General features: G+C 46.7%; 1 protein-coding gene across 4 annotated transcripts in view; it reads right to left on the bottom strand.

Annotated features, from left to right (window-relative positions):
• SGSM2 (small G protein signaling modulator 2) overlaps positions 1 to 21,939 on the bottom strand; it is a 1,574,436-nt gene that overhangs the window by 52,611 nt on the left and 1,499,886 nt on the right. For all 4 annotated transcript variants that reach the window (XM_069614582.1, XM_069614584.1, XM_069614583.1 and 1 more), the window contains one exon: positions 17,366 to 17,533. In XM_069614582.1, coding sequence (XP_069470683.1) covers positions 17,366 to 17,533 — 168 coding nt within the window. The remainder of the gene's footprint in view (positions 1 to 17,365; positions 17,534 to 21,939) is intronic.

Raw genomic sequence — 21,939 nt, 5'->3', positions numbered from 1 at the left:
GCCATCAGAATGTACGCATCTGTAATGCAAACATTCTGATGCCCATTTGCGTAAATCACGGTGTGTTTCTTTTCTTTTTAAAGTGCATTCTGAATTCACAAAAGAGTGCACAATAAAATGGGCAGATAACTCAGACATGGCCTGTTCCTGTTTGGAATAGGTGCAGGGGGCGCAAATTGAATGACAGAGTCTCTCCTGACTCTGCCATGCATTTTACTAAGTGTGACAGCAGCAGTACAAACCACTCAAACAGAGATAGGAAGGCTTTGATTGTTGACATTTCACAGTGACAGGCCCTTTCAGAGCCCATCGTAGTGAAATATGCTCCCAGTATCCTTTGAGGGTGCTGAGAGCCTGTAGTACATTAATATCAGAATCACTCTCCCAACAACCTGTGGCAACCTGTGGTGGGCCACAAGATTCTTGTGTCTCTCCGACATTGTATAATATATTCACAAAGCCACTGTTCGATGACCTAGACCATCTGGGCGTCACCTACACTAACTATGCAGATGACACCCAGATCCTTATACCCCTATCTGGAGATTACGACAAGGACCTGGCTTTGGTGAATAAAATATACCTTATCATCCAGGCTTGGATAGCTGCACACGGCCTATGTCTAAATGACGATAAAACTGAGCTCTTAATACTGAGCTCTACATCTAACCTCAACAAACTAAGTTCGAATTATGCCTCCTTCGATATAGACGGTAATGCCATCAAAGTGGTTAAAGAAGTAAAAACCCTGGGTTTTTACCTCGACTCTGCCTTTACACTCAACAAACAAGTGCGTGCCATGGCTTCCTTTACAGCCTATACCTGTAAGTTGATCAGGGTTTGCAGACTATTCTTGTCTAAACGCACTTGTACAATCCTAGCTAGAGCACTTATCCTCTCCAAGCTGGATTATTGTAATGCTTTGTACCTGGGGGCAAGCAAATACATCATCAACAAAATACAAATCTTGCAAAACAACGCTCTTAGAGCAGCCCATGGCATATCAAGGAGAGACCATGGGCCTCATTACAACTCAGGCGGTAAGGGTTTTACGGCAGCGTAAACAGCGCCGACCCTTACCGCTTGAGTACGAGGTCCCTTAGCGCCATGGCGGACTTAACACCTGCTTTTAGCAGGTGTTAAAATCCATGGCGCTAAGGGACCATGGAGTTAATTATGCCACCGTAATTTACGGTGGCGTAATTAACGCCTTCCCCACTCCCATTATGCCCTATGGGGCAAAATGGGAATGGGGAAGGGAAAATGGGAAAATGGGAATTTACCGCCACGCCAAGGTTGGAATGGGGTGGTAAGTCCGCCTACCACCATGGCGTAAACGTAGTTTACGCCATGGTGGTAAAGTCACGGCCCAGGCGTTAACTTACCGCCTGGGTCGTAATGAGGCCCCATATCTCACACCTGAGGAGACAGGTCAAATGGCTCTCTACTAAGGACACAATTATGCTCAAAACCTTATCACGTACGCATAAATGCCTCAACCAAGCAGCCCCCATCTACCTTTCTGAGAGAATCATGAAAAAATCCTCTTTCCGCTCTACTAGGACAGCTAATACAGCATGTTTGGTCATGCCCAGATTGAAGTGAAAAAAAGCAGGGGGAAGTAGCTTCCCTGTTCTGGCAGCACAAGCATGGAATATCCTACCACCTGCATTAAGAGCCAACTAACCTTTCTTCACGTTCAGGCGCAATACAATCAACTGGCTTGTTACGAATGACTTAAATGGTTAGCACCAGCTCAGTTTACACGAGAACCTCTGGAACCTGTTTGACTTCATTGACCTTGTCAAGCAACCACGCTTGATTTAATCAAGTAATATCTCTCTGACCACCAAGTAATGATTTGTACTCTCTGTATATAACAATATGCCATTTGTATTTGTACTCTTGTATATACTTAGTTACCTATTTTTCAAGTAACTCTTCTGTATCTCTACATTGGTATAGACGTACTTACCCTTATCGCATAACATAAAGCATCATTGTTATTCTTGATTGTACTGTAACTAAGTTGAAAGCATTCTTGTAACCTTCTGTGTGAAAGGTGCCCATATACCCCCGGGCTGGGTGCGCCATACCAATAAATAAACAAACAAACAAACAAACACTAATGTATTCAAGGAGATTGGCCAGCCCATCATTTGTTCTGCATCCCTGACCCCTAGAAATGCGCCAGTCCCCTTTGAGAGTAGGGTCACCTGCAGATTTCCTAAAAAAGGGCATCTAAAAACAGTGCATCCTCTGCACGTTCCCTATTTTATTAGGTTTGGCTCCCAAATGTGCAAGATATATATGCAGATGATCCTCAGAATTGCATATCTGAAAGATGCGGTAGCACAGAGGCCTGCAACCTGTGGCTCTCCAGATGTTTTGGATTAGAACTTCCCTGATCCCTCACCATTAACCAAGCTGGCTCTGGCTGATGGGTATTGTATTTCAAAGTTTCTGCAGAGCCAAATGCTGCAGACCCCAGCGCTAGAACAAATAACACATACAAAAGTGGGGTAAATGATGCTGAAAGTGGGCTGAAAGCATCTAAATAAGCCTAATAATGTATGAAATGGGGAAATGACCAGTAAAAGTGGGAATAAATGCCTCAAAAACATTGTTATGTTATGTTATGTTATGTTATGTTATGATCTTGGAACGTGCACATTCACCAATGGCATCTTGGTGCGAGGAAAGGCACCGAAGCAAAGCTTAGAAGAGAAGTATTTCTAAAAGACGTCGGAAGGTTAGATGGTTTTCAGTGCACCTAAGAACCTGTGGTAGACTGTTCCACAGGGTGCTGGCAGCAACTGAGAAAGCACGGCTGCCTATTCTAGCATGACAAAATTTAGGGATAACTACAAAATTGGCATTGCTGGAATGCAAAGTGCGTTCAGGAATGTAGTGCGGAAATGTATCCTGTAAATATTCTGCACCTTGATAGTAGTAGGACTGATGAACTAGACTGAGGGATTTAAACTCAATTCTGCTTGCCACTGGAAGCCAATGTAGGGACCTAAGCACTGGACTGATGTGGGGCCCCATACAGAGTGGCGGTCGCGACCCAGGCGGCCATATTTTGTAGAAGTTGGATTCAATGTATTTGACCCGGCGGCTGGGCCAGGTAGAGGGAGTTGCAATAGTCAAAATGACTATTCACAAGTGAAGACACTACCAGAGGCTGCAAGTGTGCGGGCAGGAAGGGCGATATCTTACAGAGAGTTCTCAGTATAATATCACCGGTCTTACACACTGCACCAATCTGTGAGGAAATAGAGAGGGATGCAGAGAAAACAACTCCCAGGTTTTTTACCTCTGTCACTGTATCCAGAGCCTAACCAAGTGAAGAAGGCTAGCTAGAGAGAAAGGAGGAACTAGACGCAGAGGGGGCACCCACCACCAGAATCTCAGTCTTGTCCCTATTGAGTTTTAGCCAGTTCAGATACATCCTCCTTTTCACATCTTCCAAGCATGTGTACAGGTTTGAATACAACCCAGCCCTGCCGATATCTAAAAGGATGAGGTTCTGGGTGTTGTCATCGTACGAATAACAAGGGAACCTGTGAGAGTGTTACGCTCACCTGGTCTCTGCGGGGGCGTTGGAGCACGGTTGCAGCCCTCCCAGGGATGTGTGTGGTCTTGGAATTCTCCCTCTGTGCCTCTAGCAATGCCGAGTGGGTGCTTCTTAAGGGCTGCACCTGCATGGAATATGGAACAGGAGTATGCTAGTTTAGGGTCCTAGCTCCCACCTCCTGTTCTTCCCATGGTGTGGATTCCACTGCCCTGTTGTGAGGAGATCACCTGGTCTATTGGACGCGTGGGTTCTCCGTCCTGCTACTTCAGGCAGGGGCGATTGGTGGAGGAGGACCGAGTTCCTGCATGATGTAAGTAGCAATAGTTCAGTTTAGTTTTGGTCTTTTGTATTGTCCTGCTACTGTTTGGCTTTCTTGTAGCAATGTTCGTTCGGTTTTATGTTGCCCGCTTTTATCTTACCCCGTTCTTGCTCTCTTTCTTGCAGGGGGGGCGATGCGGATCCATGGAGCTGCTAGGTCGAGGCGACTGCTAGAGCGGTGAAGAAGAACGGGACCCATAGCCGCTGGCGGATGGTAAGTTGTCTCGCTGGGCAGTGCGTGTGCTGAAAATGCAGTGCGGTCTTCTCAGAAATGTTCTAACCTTGTCTTGTTCTTCTCTTGCAGTGGTCGGTGATGCCAAGAAAAGGATCACTACGGAGCGATGCCAGAAATGAGTAATGCGGATAGAGGACCGCAGCAGAAATTAGCCAAAAAATGAGCCAGGAGCGACCAGGATCGCCGGACCAAAGGTGAGTATCAGAAGGTTCACGCGGCGGTGCACATCTCGTTGCACAGAGTGCAAAGTAACGCGGTGCACGAGCCTCATGAACATAGCAGCTTATATAGCTGGGCCCCGGCCATCAGCCTGGCCTACATGCCAGACCCAGCCACGCCTAGTAGCCTGCACGTGGGGCTGGCCCATGGATAACCGGAACCAAAATGGAAAATAAAATAGTTCCTCTTATTTCTGCATATGAGCCTGGTGCCAGAGGAGCCAGGACTGAATCCAGCTGGACTGCCTGTGTATATTTGCCTTTTTGAAGGGCTTACATGACCCAATTTAGGGTAGTAATTCATGGCACCCACTACCTGTGGGTGCAGTAATTGTGTTCTTGGTCCAGTGGTCATGACAGCACTCCCTCTCAAGGCCCCTCTCAAGGATGGTTCCCCCGCGGGGCCTGGGGCTGGCTTGGTTGGGTTATTGTGATGGAAGCGCTTAACTAACTGCAGGGCGTGGACATTTTCACTTGGTTCCCAGGTTTGATCTTGGGGTCCATGACCCTTCCAGTCTACTACGAGGTAGTATAGTTTGGATCTGACTTTTTTGGAGTCTAAGATAGCACAGACTTCAAATTCGAGTTCTCTGTCTATGATAAGTAGACCTGGTGGACTATTTATCCGTGTATCTGGTGGCATGGGCTTGAGAGAAGAGAAACATGGAACACCGATGGATCTGCATATGGGAGAGTCATTTTAACTTCATAGCAGCTGGGTTGATCACCGCTGTGATGGTGAAAGGTCCTAGGTATCTGGGACGAAATGTCTGTGGTCCTTTCAGGGGAAGATATTTAGATGCCAACCAAACTTTGTCCCCAACTTGATAGTCTGGGTCCTTCTTTCGGTGTAGATCCACGAAATGTTTTTGTCTTTCCTTAACCCTTGTTAAATGTTTTTTCGCTTCTTTAAGGACCTGATTGATAGTCTTATGCAGAGTCATTATTGCCGGCATCGCCAATAATTCAGGTGGGTCAAAATCAGATGTCCATGGTTGTCGGCCGTACATAATATGGAATGGGCTCTGACCTGTGCTGGTGTGAATAGAGTTCTTCTATGCGTATTCCGCAATCCAGAGTATGTCTTTCCAGGTGTTTTTGGTTTGTTGCAACATACACCACACGTATTGCTCCAAAGTTTGGTTGGTTCAATCTGTCTGGCTGTCGGTTTGGAGATGATGGCTCGTGGACAGAAGAAGATCAATTTTGGCAATCTTACAGCATTTCCTCCAAAAGGCGAAAACAGAGTGAGTTCCTCGGCCTGAAATCAGCATGGATGGGAACCCATGTAGCCGGACAAGCTGTTCCAGAAATACGGTCGCTAGAGTAGATGCAGTGGGAAGACCTTTCAGTGGAATAAAATGAGCCCTCTTCGAAAATAAGTCTACGATAACTAAGATGGTGTTGTAGCCGTTGCAGGAAGGAAGATCTGTAATAAAGTCCATTTATAGAGTGTGCCATGGTACTGGCGGTACTGCCAGAGGATGTAGGAGGCCTGCAGGTTTTGGTTTTTGAGCTTTGTTTTGTGCAAAGCCACCACAGGTTGCAATGAAATTGGCTACGCCCTTCCACCAGGTTGGCCACCAGTAGTTTCTTCTTATTTTGGCCATGGTCTTGGCTATTCCCGGATGGCCTTCCACTAATGCATCATGATAGCTTGTCATGATTTGATTCTGTCCTTCTTTATCCGGGACATAGAGCCGTCCTTGATAATACGGCATGTTGTCCTCAACAGTGTGCTTGTCTCACATTTCTAGCCATTTTTTCTGTGTTGATGGATCCATAAGGTGTTGCAGGTCTGATTTCTAATTGTCCGGCATGGTGGTTGCGGCAATTCCACTCAAGATTCGTTCTTCTGTTATGATGGCCACTGGGTCGGGTGTGGCAAATGCATTTTCATCCTCACTTATCTGAGAAAGAGCATCTGCTTTTCCATTGCGAACCCCAGGTCTGTAGGTAATAACGAAATCATATTCGGGAAAAAAAGGGCCCCGCAGAGTTGACGTGAGGAGTGAGCATTGGCAGTTTTCAGGTATTGCAGGTTGCGATGGTCTGTGATTACGGTGACAGTGTGTCTTGCTCCTAGAAGGTAATGTCGCCAATCTTTGAATGCTGCCTTGATTTCTAGTAGTTCTTTATCTGTGATTGCGTAGTTTAGTTCAGGGGCAGAGTACTTACATGGCCAGAAGGCTACGGGATGTAGTTGCCCAGTGTCAGGATCTTGTTGTGACAGAACCACTCCCATTGCTACGTTGGAGGCATCGGCTTCAACCACATATGGTAGTTCTGGTCGGGGGTGTTGCAGAACTGCCACCGTAGTGAATGTTGTTTTCAGATTCTGGAACGCTTATTCAGCCTCTGTAGACCAGTTGAACTGTTTATTCTTCTTCAGCAGTGAGGTGATGGGGTGGACGATTTGAGAGAACCCTGGGATGAAACGGCGATAAAAATTGGCGAACCCGAGCACACTCTGGACCCTTTTCGTGGAAGTTGGCGAGGGTCAGTTGAGAATGGCTTCCACCTTGTGAGTGTCCATAGGTACACCACGAGGGGTAAGCACGAAACTGAGGAATTCTACTTGTGTTACATGGAAAAAACATTTTTCCAACTTGGTGAATAGCGGCTGTTTCCCGAAGTTTGTCCAATAATGCTCGGACGTGCTTCACATTGTCTTCTTTTGTTGCAGAGTAAATCAGGATGTCTTCAATGTAGACTAATGCACAGGCGTCCAATAACTCGTAGAGCACGTTGTTCAAAAAGAATTGAAATGCCACAGGGGCATTACAGAGCCCAAAGATCATTACCTGGTATTCATACAGGCCATATTTTGTGCGGAAAGCCATCTTCCATTCGTTCCCCTTTTTAACTCGTACTAAATGATAGGCCCCTCTTATGTCCAGTATTGTGTAGATTTGGGCATCTTTAACTTGATCTAGAAGTTACGAAATGAGTGGCAACGGACACCGGTTCTTCACCGTGATTTGGTTAAGTGCGCAATAATCAATACAAGTTCTCAAGTCTCCCTCTTTCTTAGGTACAACGAAGAGGGGAGAGGATGCAGGAGACTTGGATGGGCATATAAAGCCATTTGCTAAGCATTGGTCAAGGTAGGTTTGTAGATGTTGGTTCTCTTGTTCCGTCAAGGCATATATTCGACTACAGGGAACTTGTGCTCTGGGTACTAGGTCTATCTGGCAGTCGTATGGCCTGTGTGGGGGTAGAGTGTTTGCCTGCTCCTTCTGGAAAACATCCATGTAGTCCATGTACTTGGGTGGTAGGGAGCCGGTTAAGCCCAGTATGATTCTTTCCTTCGATCCTGGTTTCATTAAACCTTGCAGAGGAGATTTCTTGTTGTAACAGGTACTGACACAATCTTGAGGGAAGGTCCGAACGCGTGCACGCCAATCAATCTTAGGATTTTCGGTCTCTAACCAGGGCATCCCCAATATCATTTGGAATTGAGGGGCACTGATGAGGTCGAAGGTTAGGTCTTCCCGGTGGCCGTCATGACACAGAAGCGTGACTCTCTCGGTGTAGTGAGTCACTGGACCTGAGGATAGCTGGGACCCATCCACTGCAGTGACATTTTCGAACATCCGCTTCTGACAAAGAGGAAGACCAATCCGGTTGGCTAGCTCTTGGTCAATATAGTTACCCACAGCTCCATTATCTATGCCTCCAAGGCATGTATCTTTGACTGTTGCTTGTGACTAACCAAAGGTACAGGTATGACTAAGTGCGAGGTCTGTAAAGGTTCTTTTGTACCGCTCTACAAGTGGACCTCTATGCTTGTCGGGCGCAGGAGTTTTCCGAGGGTTGCATGTCTTCAGCTTTGTCGGTCGCCCGACGGTTTTTCTGGGTGGTTTTACCAGGCAATCCCGGGGAAAATGTCCAGACTTGCCACAGTATAGACAAAGTTGTTTCCGGATCCTTTTCTCTTATTCGGCCTTGCTGAGAGGACTCCACAGTCCTGCGATCTGCATGGGTTCTGGCTGATCATGTGGTTTGGTTTGTGTTTCACGGGCCGGATGTAGACCGACTGCCCCTCTGACCTTGCTCGGTCGGTTTTCCGATCTTGTAGTCTCTGGTCTAACTGCACCGTTAGGTCGATGTATTCTGCACATCCCTTGGGGGAGGATTTACAACTTGGGCTAACATGTCTTTTAGTTCTCCTCGCAAGCCCCGGTAGAATAGCGTTGTCCTCTTCTCCTCCGGCCAATTGGCATCAGCTACAAGGTGGTTGAAAGAGGCAATGTAGGTCAATAGGTCTTGATTGCCCTGCCGGAGTGATAGCAATTCGTTGTCAAGGGCCTGCCCTCGAGTATGTTGAGCAAACAATTTCTCCATTTCGTGCTGAAAACCACCAAAGTCTCGAAGCAAAGGATCATCCCGGTTCACCAAAGGTATTGACCAATCCGCTGCAATACCTCTTACATACGAGATTACAAATGGCACTCTTGATTGTTCATTGGGAAAAGCTCTGGGTCGACACAAAAAGTGCAGGCGGAATTGGTTCATAAAGATGGCGTACTTATTGGGGTCGCCTGTGAAGTGCGCTGGTGGGGCTAAAGGAACCGCCCCAGGAAGAACCACTTGCACTGGTGCAGGTTGTGACACCGCAACTGACGGTGCGGGCCGGGCAACAGCGTTTGCCCAGCCTGTACCTGGAGTCTCTGTCTTGCAAGGTCACCTGTGCGCTCCCGATTCACAATCAATTCCCGCCTCAGAGCGTTGGTCTCTTGTCTTGAGGCATGCACTTCTGCCCGTAAGTCCCCCAATAAAGTGGCCAACTGATCGGTTTCTGAGGTTTCCATCACACCCAGGCAGAGATTCGTAGAAGGCTTTGCTTTCTGTTACGCTCACCTGGTCTCTGCAGGAATTGGGGCACGGATGCAGCCCTCCCAGGGATGTGGGTGGTCTTTGAATTCTCCCTCTGTGCCTCTAGCAATGCCGAGAAGGTGCTTCTTAAGGGCCGCACCTCCGTGGAATATGGAACGTGCGTATGCTGGGCTTAGGGTCCTTGCTCCCACCTCACGTTCTTCCCGTGGTGTGGATTTCGCTGCCCTGCTGCAAGGAGCACTCCTGGTGTATTGGATGCATGGGCTCTCCGTCCTGCTACTTCGGGCAGGGGCGCTTGGTGAAGGAGGACTGAGTTCCTGCTCTGGTCCTGCGTAATAGGAGACGATGTCTGCGAAGGGCCGAGTTTCTTTACTGGTCCTTGGGTAAGTAGCAATAGTTTAGTTTAGTTTTGGTCTTCTGTATTGTCCTGCTACTAATTAGCTTTCTTGTAGCAATGTCTTTCTGTTTTATGTTGCCTGCTCTTATCTTACCCCGTTCTTGCTCTCTTTCTTGCAGGGGGGCGATGCGGATCCGTGGAGCAGCTAGGTCAAGGTGACTGCTGGAGCGGTGAAGAAGAACAGGACCCGTGGCCGATGGCGGATGGTAAATTGTCTCGCTGAGCAGCGCGCATGCTGAAAATGCAGCGCGGCCTTCTCAGAAATGTTCTAACCTTGTCTTGTTCTTCTCTTGCAGCGGTCGGAGATGCCAGGAAAAGGATCACTAAGGAGCGATGCCAGAAATGAGTGATGCTGATAGAGGACAAGGATAGAGGTGAGTATCAGAAGGTTCACGGGGCGGTGAACGTCTCGTTGCACAGAGTGCAAAGTAATGTGAAGCACGAGCCTCGTGAACAGAGCAGCTTATATAGGTGGGCTGCTGAGCCCTGCCCATCAGCCTGGCCTACATACCACAGCCAGCCACGCCTAGTAGCCTGCACGTGTGGCTGGCCCATGGATAACCGGCCCCTAAATGGAAAATAAAATAGTTCCTCTTACTTCTGCATATGAGCCTGGTGCCAGAGCCACCACGACTGAGTCCAGCTGGGCCACCTATGTATGTTTGCCCTTTAAGGGCTTACATGACCAAATTTAGGGTAGTAACTCACGGCACCCACTACCTGTGGGTGCGGTACCTGTGTTCTTGGTCCAGTGGTCGTGACAGAGAGCAGATAAAATCCAACAGCGGGTGCACATAGATGTTGAACAGGGTTGGGGACAAGTCTGAGCCTTGGGGAATACTGCATGAAAGTGAGCAGAGGGAAGAGAGAAATGAGAAATAAGGAGTGATTGGCCCCTTTCTGTCAGAAAAGAGGAAAACCATGCCAGGATGTGACAGAGAGACCTGCCAGTGCCAGGCGGGATAGCAGAAAAGAGTGATCGACTGTGTCAAACGCCGCCGACAGATCAAGTAATATTAGGGCTCATACCCCTCCTTGGTCAGCCAACATGGCTAGATCGGTTCCATGTGATATAATCGCGGCAAAAATTGCTGTGGTAACAAAATATTGCGGCAAAAATGCCACCGTTTTTGTGCCGCAGTCCATGTAAAACATGCGGGGGACACCCCTGCAACCCCCGGACCTATTATACCATTTAAGGGGAGCGGGGGACACCCCCGCAACCCCCGCTCCCCTTAAATGGTATAATGGGGCACACTTTTACCGGGTCAAACGGCAGCATTTTTGCCATGATATTTTTTTACCGCAACATTTTTGCCACGATTATATTACCTGGTACCGGCTAGATCATCAAAGACAGGCACTAGGATGCTCTCGGTTCCACGTCCCGGGCGGAAACCCGACTGGAAGGGATCGAAAAAAGACGAGATTTACAAAAAGGAAGAAAGAAGCAGGGAAAACAGAGATTCCAAGAGTTTCATCAGGAAGGGGAGTAGAGAAATTGGACGGTAATTGGCCAGAACAGAAGGATCAAGTGAGGGTTTCTTAAGGAGGGGAATCACAGTGGCCTGCTTAAGTTCAACCAGAATAATGCCAATCTGGTACAACCGCTTGCCTGGGTAAGCCAGATAACCAAAGAAGGCATCATTTCCTCATCACTGTTAGAGGCACAGGATCAGATCAGATGGAGAAGAGGATTTAAGAAGGTTAACTGCCTTAAGTATATCCTCAAAAGAAAAGAACAGGAACTGCCTGACCCCTATCCTTAGAGATACCAGAGCAAATATTGTCAATTTTATTAATTAAAAATTCAGAAAAGGAATTACATAGAGTCTGACAGGGGAGTATACTATGGATGAAGCACTCATCCGAGGAAAATGATGAAAGCACTGACAATAGTACTTTCGTGTTGTCTAGAGCAAGCTCTATTTTAGAGGAATAAAACACTTTTAGGCATCTTTAATGGCAACATGAGTAGCCAGCCAGAAGGCAGCTTTTAGAGAAGGTTGATAGGTCGCACGCCATCTGCGTTCAGTCTGTCTTGCCTTAAGCTGACAGGTTTTTAACTCTTCAGTGAACCATCGGGACGAAGGGCGTGTCCTACAGGAGGACAATTTTAGTGATGCAACTTCATCTGCTACAGCAAGCAGCATTTTAGCCAGAAGCGAAAGATTCACTTCTAACTAACCATGAGAGATGGGCAGGATCAACCGACTGCAAGTTACGTTTCTTAGTTGGAGAGGGTTTGGCTAGACGAGCAGTAAATGTAGCCTAGACCTCAAATGGGATGATAAAATGATCAGACCATAAGACTTGTTGAGCTGGAGCAACAACTACTAAAGATGAACGTGCAAAAAAAGGTTGAGGATGCCGTCTTTTACGTGAGTGGATGCAGGGACCAACTGCGGCAAGGCCAGATCCTTAAATGAACTAAAGAATTGGGCCCGTACTGGAGGATGGGGTAGATTGAATCTAATGTTGAAGTCCCCCAACACAATTGGATTAGAAAACTTGATTTGAAGTGAACTAATCAGCTCCAGACTTTGGGTCAGGAAATCGGCATAAGAGCCAGGTGGCCTATATACTATTAAAAAATGAATAGTCTCAGAAGCAGAGACAGCACAGCGGACCAAAAGGGCTTCCATTTTTAAGTTATGCGAGAAAGAAATTAGCGTAAAAGATCAACTGGATTTAAAAATGATTGCAATTCCACTACCCGATCGGGGAGCTTCTCGATCAATATGCAAAATATTGTAACCCTCAGGGAGGGCTTGCACAATAGCGGGGGGAATTTGCTGTGAGCCATGTTTCAGTTAGGAATAGCAGGTCCGGAAGAGTTTCAGATAAAAAATCATGAATAAAAATGTTGTGTGCCACTAACGATCGTGTATTGAGTAGGCATGCTTTAATAGAGCACTTGCTGCTACAGCAGTCTCAATATTAGTTGGGCCAACAGGGATTAATGTGCAAAAGCTGGGGGGAAAGGTTGTATCTAGGGGTGCAAGCTGCAAAAGAGCCTCATGTGTGTACCTCCCTATTACCGGTTCTTGCCCGTACTTAGCCCGGATGGGTCCAGACAGGCAAAACTTTGGCACAACTTCAGATCAACAGTGCCTTTCTCGCTGCGCACGATCGCTGCGCTCTCTGGAGGCACTGTTCTGAAATACACACATCATATTACCGGAGCAAGTCCCTCCATTTGCCAGTAGGCAGTGAAGAAGGACTTCCTGGTAAGTGCGTGTAAGTGAGAAAGCAAAAGAGGACTGTGTCTGCCGAGCCCGACCCTTTGTAAAACCATTGTTTACAAAGTTTGAGTAAATGCCCTATACACGATTTGCTACAAATAAGGGAAGCAAGCAGACAAAAAAGTGACATATCAAATTGCAATCAGAACACACACCACGGTATAAAAAGCCATCACATTGCAGCAGGTACACTTTTCCAAAATGTCTGATCCAGTGGGCATCATAGTACTGCATCGACTCATGAAGAGGAGGAGGGAAAAGATTTATAGGAGGAGGATTTCCATATTCAAAATGGCCGATCAAGAGAACATCTTAAGGCAGTGGTCTTCAAACTTTTTTGGCCAGGGCCCCCCTGAGCAAAATTTGGGCAGGTCGGGACCCCCCAGAAATGCCAAATGGACAGTATATATTGCGCGCCGTCACCTGCTCCCATCAAAGTCGCTGGGCTCCCTCATCCCACTCCTACCCAGTCGCTGGTCTCTCCCCACCCCATCACACACCCAGGGCTCTCCCCACTCTGCTCCCATCACTATCCCATGGTTCCTGCCCATTGTGCTCCCACCATAGTCCCTCGGTTCCCCCATCCCGTTCCCAACACAGTCTGAGGGCCAGTGGCGGCTGGTGAATCTTTTTTAAGCGGAGGGGCATTAAGGGGAGGTTCGGGGGGGTTTCCCCCTGTGAATTTTTTTTTAAATAATAGGTTAAAATGTTGCATTGTAGAGCATACTTTTAACAAAAAATGGGTAAATAGCCAAACAGTTTGCAATTGTTGCAGGGAGTCCAGGGGGCAGGCATTGATATTTTATTTCTATCGCGCTCGTACACAAGTGTTTCAGAGCGTGACAAGGCAAGGGAGGGGAACAGAGGAGAATAAAACAGCGATCTTACTAGGCCCAGTGACATTGAGAACGCGCAAGTGTGAGGGGAAAAGTGCATGGAAGGGGGGAGAAGTGGAAAGTGCGAAGCAGAGGAGAAACAGATAAATAACAATAAATAAATAATAAAGGCAACTAACAGTGGTAGTGCAGCCAGCAATTTGCAAATGCTACGTTTAAGGCAGCAGACAGGGTAGGTCTGATAAGTGCAGGAAGAAAGATGGTTCTCCTCAAGTTTTAGAGTGGCAGGGCGCTGTTCCAGAGGGAGGCCCCAGCCGAAGACGGAGATCTACCCCCAGCTCGTTTCTTTGATAAACGACTGACCCTGAGGGAGTTGGAGGTAGAGGAGTGAAGAGCTCGAGAGGGGAGGTATTTGCGGAGGAATAGCTGAAGGTATTTTGGACCGAGGCCCCAGAAAGCCTTGTGGACAAGGCAGAGGGTTTTGAATGATAGATGTCCGGTAAAAAGATACCATCCCTGTCCCCTGGGCCCCACTGGTCCTAACACAATGAACATGATTATGTGTATATGCAAGGCGCTGCACATTCATACAGCAATCACTCTATCATTCACATGAGCATCCATCACCATACACTCACTCATAACGCATCCATACACATGTTTAAATAAAAACAATGAACATAAACGTACCTTCTGCATTGGCCTGTGTGTGGGTGCTGCTCCAGCTGCTCTGTCCGTATGTGCGAGGAGGCGCAGGAGCTCCCCCTCGGACATACAGACATGCAGTGCCCCAGCCAGCATTTCCAATGAGCTATGCAATGCTGGCGAAGCAAAACGCCCCAGCACTTGCATGGCTCAGTGAGCATGTGCGGCTGGGGAACTAAACTGAACTGTCAAAGGGAAACAGTGTTTCCCTTTGACAGTTCAGCCAGCCCAGGAGCACTCCATTAGCTGGATAAAGCAGCTGAGGGAGTGCTCACTGTTTCACTGGGCTGGCTCCTTAGCTCCTCCATAATGGGTGAGGGGCCACTATGCAGTTAGTAATGTTGACCATTGTTGCTGAATATATCACAATTTACTTACATTTTAACACAAAGCACCCCTTTGGGTACTATTGAAACAGTGGGCTTCATAACTACTCTGGCGGTAGCTGTGCCGGTAAAACCGGCACGGCTGCCACTGGAGTTGCATCCGGGTCTGGCACCCGCGAATGGGCAATTACTAGGTCATGCCGAGTTAGGCGGACATGATAATTGCCCTTTCGAAGGTGCCGGTAGATCCCCATTCCCATTTGAGCCCCATATGGCTCAAATGGGAAGGGGGAGCTCGGATGCACCGGCACCGTTAATAACGGTGCTGGTGCATCCGACGAGCTGAGGTCAGACCTGGCGGGGGCTGTCAAGCACCCACGAGCACAACTCTTACTATGGCGGAACGGTAGCAACGGTGCCGGTAGCTTACCAGCACCGTTGTTACTGGTCCGCCATAGTAGTAATGAGGCCCAGTCTGTGACTAAAGGAATGAATATCCATTTACAACTGTGGGCCACTTTTTCATTGTTGCCTGAGACAGTTTCATGCTTCAGCCCGCCCATGTCGGCCACCCCTACCCATTTCTTCCAATCTAAAAAAAAAAAAAAAAAAAAAAAAATCTTTTTTCATGCTGAGCTCTCAGGGCCCCCCTGGGATGCACCCGCGGACCCCTAGGGGGTCGCGACCCACAGTTTGAATACCACTGTCTTAAGGTATTACCCAGATAATACTGAAATCGCTCAGACAGTGGGAAGGGCCCTCACTTTGCCTACAATGTGAAGACATGTGATACCCACCAGTGACTAGTTGCAGCCTTGCTCTTTTTGCCACTGGCTCCTTCCAAAGCAGGGATCGCCCACTCCTCGCAGTCACAGGCCCTAGAGTATGTCGTGAATGTGATCCATGCACCTGCCAGGGTGTATATATCCATGCCAATATATGCTTGTACAAGGGTGAGAATAGACAGGGAATGTTATGACATAGTTGGGTGTCCTGGGTGTGCAGGGCCACTGATTGCATCCATGAGCCTATCATATTCCCTGTAGCCACATAACACTTGCACAGGAACAGAAGACACTGGAATTATATGCATGTGCAGATGGTGTTCAATGAATGCACCATCTTCATGAATGTGTATGTGAACTACCCTGGTGAAACACAGGTAACACTCTACTTTAGCGCAACAACTTTAGTCAACGTACTCTGATACATGGTGGCCACATGATCAGGCTGCTGGCAGTGAGTGCACCTGACATGTAAGTGGCCTCAAAGAGGTTCTGCCACTACGTGAAGCCAAGACACATCCCAGCCTCTGTTCAAAGGTTTATTATCTTGCAATAGTTCTGGTTGGAACAATGAGAGGGCATTGGGAAGTAGAGCACATGTCATGTGGCTGGCTAGGGGCTACACACTTTATGACAGTTTTAGAGAATTACTGAATTAAGTGCATATGCCTACTCTTAATCAGCACAGATATAGAACATTCTCAATGACATCCCTGAATGAGATGGCCAAACTAACACCTGTATATGAAAGGGAAAAAGCCTGGACCCTGTATCAATAGTGTGCCCCTAAAAGGAATTGGAGCTAAAGGAACTGTATACAAAGGAAAGTCCCAAAATCGGGGACAGATTAATGAGAAAATATATATTATTTGTATTTTAAACAACACCATGAATTGTTCGAAAATAAAAACTCAGAAACTTAGCAATAAAATAAATTACATAATTCAACAAGTATCTCAACATATTTGACACATTCTGAGTGATAACAATACAAATAAATGTATATGCACACACTCAAGCAATGCGCATCTGCACAATATGCCTGATATTGCACAATCTAAACAGAGACAACATTCTAAAAGTAAACAGACAAAACAAATATTAAACAAACAAGATATACAAGATATAGAAGGGTTGGTGCTCCCTAAATGAATATTGGACGCACCATGTGTAATCAATACATCAAAACAATGTGCTGTATATTTCCCTGTGTGAGTGTGGGACCACGCAACAACTTATGCAAAATCACTTATGAACCAAAAATCCTTTCAAGAGGCTGACTTAAGACTTAAGTTTCGACGGTCTCTCCTTTTGATTTCAAGCTAACCTTCTTCAAGAACATAAACATTCTGGAAGTACCACATGCATAGTTCAACAGGTTCACAATATGGTCTGTGCACATACAATTAAACCACAAACAGCATAGCATATTCTGCTAGAGGAAGTGGCCATACATTAGTTGTGGTCACTCACACTTACCCAGTGACTTGGTAGGTGGACATGAGTTAATTCATTTACTCATTTGAACAATGGAGCCTAAGAGGTCAGCAGCAAACATGGGAATTTCAATTGGGTGGTGTGGTATGAGTACGTTGCATGTTATATTAAGGATTTTGTTAAGAGAGTAACCCTTTAGAAGAAGTCTGTTCTGATGAGTTAGTGGGTTGGGGAGGGACTGAATGTCCGGGACTGGTGTGTTGTGAAGCAATGTACCCTACCATCTGTATGTGGACTTATGGTGTAGCTATGGGACTTTCTGCATGTCACCCTCTGAACCTTTGGTGAACCCATTATCCACTACTGGGACCTCATTACAACCCAGCAGCGCTTGGTTGACTTAACATGCTTATCATTAGAACATTAGAAATCAGTTTTTCTTACCATTAAAAAACTTGATGATGTCAGTGAAGTCCATGTTGTTGTCCCGTATAATCTCCCTGTACACCTCCACCAGTGCTAAGGCAATGAAAAGGACGAACTGTGCAGAGGAGATGTGCTTGGCCGCCCAGATGACTTCCCACACCGCAAACACATCTTCGTACAGCAACTCTAAACAGAAATGGACATCACAAAAAATGCTCACTACTGATAATTATCAAAAAGTGTATTTGTTGCACTGAAAACAAATCACATTTCTACAAAAATTCTTTTAATTTCTCCACCTTATTCTCACATGCCTCTCCTTGACCAGCAGTAAGTATTTCGAGATTGGTGTCTGCAGTGTTCCTTCACAATTGATCACTTTCCAGATATCCTACATGCTTGTGAGGCATTCATTGCAAAATATAGCTGCATGGAAAACGAAACTCAAACCAACAACCCAAGACTCATGAATCAAACACATTTTATAAATAGGATGCACTGCCCCAAGGTTATTTAATTCCACAAGTGCATTACAGTATTTCGCATTGATGGTCGCAACAAAGTTGTTACACTCGAGCTACAGTTATGTCCTGGGAAAGGAGCACTCTCACAACAATAATGGTCTACACGCGGTTATATCGCAGACACACATTTGCACATCGGAGACACATAGTTGCACATAGCACCATGAACAGGTGCAGTCCGAGCTGGGAATTGATTTTATCCCAGGACTGGGGGCTCACAGCTCAGCCAATCACTACTCATGGCCCTCGAGATGTGTAGCTGGGGCCACCGACTAATCATAAGGTCCACATACTGTAACAATTAGTAAGTAACAGTTTTCAGGGATGGTACAGACCTGACACCTGACATAGTAACATCCCATCCACTAACCTCTATAGGGTCTTTATTGGATGGGCACTACCACTCAATAGCCAACCCGGGGGGGATTAGAGGGGCCCACAGTATGACGTACTTGTGATGTAATCAAAACTGGTCTGCAAGCCAGAGTTCTTCGAGCTGTGCCTGCATTTGCCTCCTAGCATGTGATCCCTGTTAGTTTGTTGGCTGTAATAAACCTCAGCTGAACTTGCTACTTGTCTGGACTTGCGATCCTTTTGGGATTGGGAAGGAGTTAGGCCTTCCATGAGATTGGCATCGATGGACTCCTAGCAACCCACCCAGCTTGCCTAGGAGACCATCCTAAAAGCATGGACCCGGCCCTCAGGGTTTTCCAAGTCTGGTCCTCGGGAGCTCAACAACCCTAGGTTTTCAAGATCCTCACTAGGTAAGAAACCATTTACTTTGTGCGGGAATCCTGAAGAAATGTCATGGATTTGTCATTTGATGACTGGATTTGGATACCACCATTCCTAAACACTTCCTTGGAAATGTTCACTAGCTCAGGCAAATACATTGGATAGTGTTGTAGACGGTCTTGTTGAGCCATTTCAAGTTCTGTCCCTTCTAGCATTAGCTCCTTCACCCCTGCAGTTGTCGCACTCTGTCCGAATGCCCTTCTCCTCCTCCTCATACCACTTCCAGCTTCTGGGCAGAGCTATCTTTGAACCAGACTCTCAACAACATCCTCATTTTGGGAACCTCTTCCTTGTTCTGCTGATTTGGACTGACTTTCAATGTATTCTCCTCCCCATCACCATCAACCTCATTTCCCTACACACAAGGCCTAAGACAAGAGGCGATGGGGCCTGAAACAACGCACGGGGCGATCAACTAAAGTACAGATTTAGATGTAAATATGTGCAAAGCATAAATTGAGCTTTCAGATATATTTGTTAGATAAACGATGCCCTACCTCCCACTTCCTATACACTCCTCAAACAGTAGAACTATGTGTGCACTTTTGGACAGTTTATGGTCCACTGTGGCCGGATAACGGGTGTGTGATTTATGTGCTCAGAAAATGGCACACTTTCATTTTGTTTAATAGCCAATGTTATTTTGAGCGGGTAATCAAATTGGCATTGCATTTGTCTGGTTCTCTGACAGGTCCTTGTGGAAGGCCTCTTTTCAACGATCATGAGAAACATATGGGTTCATAAGGTACAAGTTCCTGGCATACAGTGCGCGCATGTATTCTGCTTTTTAAGGCATATTTTAATGATGCAATATAAGGGATAATGTTTCTCTGTGAATTACCTTTACTTCAAGCATTCAGGCTTGCGCGGTGGAAAAGGCCTCTTGAGTTGGGTCCCAAGGAATTTAATCCAATTAACTGTGACATAGCTCCTCGTTGACATTGATCCCAAGTCAACCATAACAGAACAGGCACTGCCACTTGCCTGATATACACACATTCTCATAGGGGGTCATTCAGACAGGCAAAGCAATTGGAGGCCTGGCTCCGATCATCCCAGCCTGCGCAATCTCATTAGAAGGCGACTTATTAGTGAAATGATGAGCTGCTGAGCATTATGCTGTCCTTGTGGACCATTTGGCTCTGTCGACGGAATAATGTGTCCGGAAAGTGCAAGCTGCAACCCAGGCTACACCGTCGTCATACTCTGTGCAGGAGTCAACTACATTACCACATATCATGCTTGAGCATCGCATTGTGCACGCGTCACCTGCATCCACATGCGTCATGCTTAACAAAGAAGCAGTGGCACGAATTGGAGCATCCACTCAAGCAGTAGCAAGAAACGAGTGTAGATGCATTTGTGACCGTGAACCAGTTCTTCCAAGGTTGAAGGTTGTCTCTAGTGTTGAATAAACCAAAAGATAGTTCAGACCACTGTGCTGCCTTAGTGTAGATTGAGCATACATTCAAATGGCACAGTTGTTAGGAGGACATGGTTCAAAGAATGTTAAATGTGTTCATGAGTCTTAAGGAATTGATCATTGCAGAACGCCTCATGAAAAGTCTTCCATCCAATGTCAGTTTTCTCAGATCTTCTTGCAGGTCCTACCTCTAACCACCACATTGCTATGGAAGAACCACAGGATTAAATGTGAAACCGTGAGCAGCGGCAGCACCAGTTCAGCTCACAGCTTCCTATGATAACCACTAACAGCTGCGCTAACAGGCTGACTATACGTCGCAGGACCTTCCTGCACTATAAAGCTTGAATCAGTATCATCTGCAATCTCGTACCTCTTGTCCACGCTTTTAGAGTGCTTTATTCTGCTCCAGTGCCCTGCCTCGGAAACCCAGGCACTTCATTCCTATTGGCTTCCTCCGGTGTGCAAAGATTCCTAACCTCATCCTTTGAATCCCTTTTCCCTTCTGTCCACAATTCTGCAAGATACCTTTGCAAAACCTCTATAACCTAGAAATGTAATTTCCTTCTCCGACAATAGCCCATTACTATCACCTGCTGGGCTTCTCAACTTGGCAAGGCTTGTGCCTGTGAGAAATGGAACTGATGGAGGTGGGAAGGGCCCTAGCAGAATTCCTTATTCTATCTAACCCTCCGTCTTCTTCCTTAAGCGGCACTGGGTTGCTCACACACACATATCCTGTTCTGTCTCCTGTCCATAAACCCTGTACCCAACGTTTCTGCCCCCGTCTAAGCCCATTTGCTTAAACTTTACATTGCGCCCTTCAAGGAAGTGAGAGGACCTGGTTTGTGTATCCATCAGTTCCCTTCTGAATCAAGATGCATTTGAGCATGGCATTAAAAGGATCAAACCGTTATCCAGTCAACACTTGTTCTGCATCTCAGCATAACTCTGAAGCGCAAAGAGTGGTTAAATGGTTTCATAACCACCAAAACCAATTCTGAGCAATTCATGGCTTACAGTAATCTCTTCGGAAATGCTGCCAATGATCATCCTGCAGCTCTCTATGCCACAGTTAAAAGGACAGCATATGGATGTTGAGCTGGATATCTGCACAAGACCCTCTTGTGCCCACCTCTTTGCACCAAACTGTCACTCCAAAGTATGAGGGAGCGTGAGAGGACAGTGATATGGCCCTTCAAAATGTAAAATGAGGGGCTGCGGAAAAAACTGTCATCACAGATCTAAACTACTGGTCATCATTCCTGTTGCATGGGCGATGAAGTGCAACGACTCTTCTGGGCCATACTTGTTGGTGAAATTGCTGAGAGTTGTGCCCTCAGCTGGGAGTATGAGTAAGACCTGAGTGGGTAATATTGCACAGTCATGGATCTTTCTGATACCAATGATATGCATGCATCTTAAACATCTCCCTTTACAAACAAACAAGGCCCGGCCCAATAGCCTGCGTCAAATAGAGATGTGTGAAGCAGCTGCAACAGAGCGCAGCAGTGGAGACCCAGTGAGTAGAAGTGAGATGGTATCGTCTTCCCCACACTTGCCTCTCTCTAGACCCCAGACAGAAAAAAGAGGGCCTTTCCCTGGAAGCCGTAAGTCTTATGGGCCCTCAGGTAGGGTCCATCCTAGGCCTTTCTCAGATTTGGGTTTCTGAGAAAAGTGCCTTTCTCAAATGTACAGCCACAGAGCACAATGTGAGGGCTTGGAGGATGGACCAGTGCTTTTCCAGGAGATGACCAGGCCTCCCAGTTTTCAGGAGAGCTCTATCTAAAATATTAGCGATGAGCATAATAAACAGACGGTGCAGTGGTTCTGGGCTAGTTACGCTCACC

Source organism: Ambystoma mexicanum, chromosome 9 (assembly GCF_040938575.1).
Source record: "Ambystoma mexicanum isolate Mex_15411 chromosome 9, UKY_AmexF1_1, whole genome shotgun sequence".
NCBI lineage: Eukaryota > Metazoa > Chordata > Amphibia > Caudata > Ambystomatidae > Ambystoma > Ambystoma mexicanum.
The sequence above is the reverse complement of the archived record's forward strand: the minus strand, read 5'-3'. Positions and strand labels throughout refer to the sequence as shown.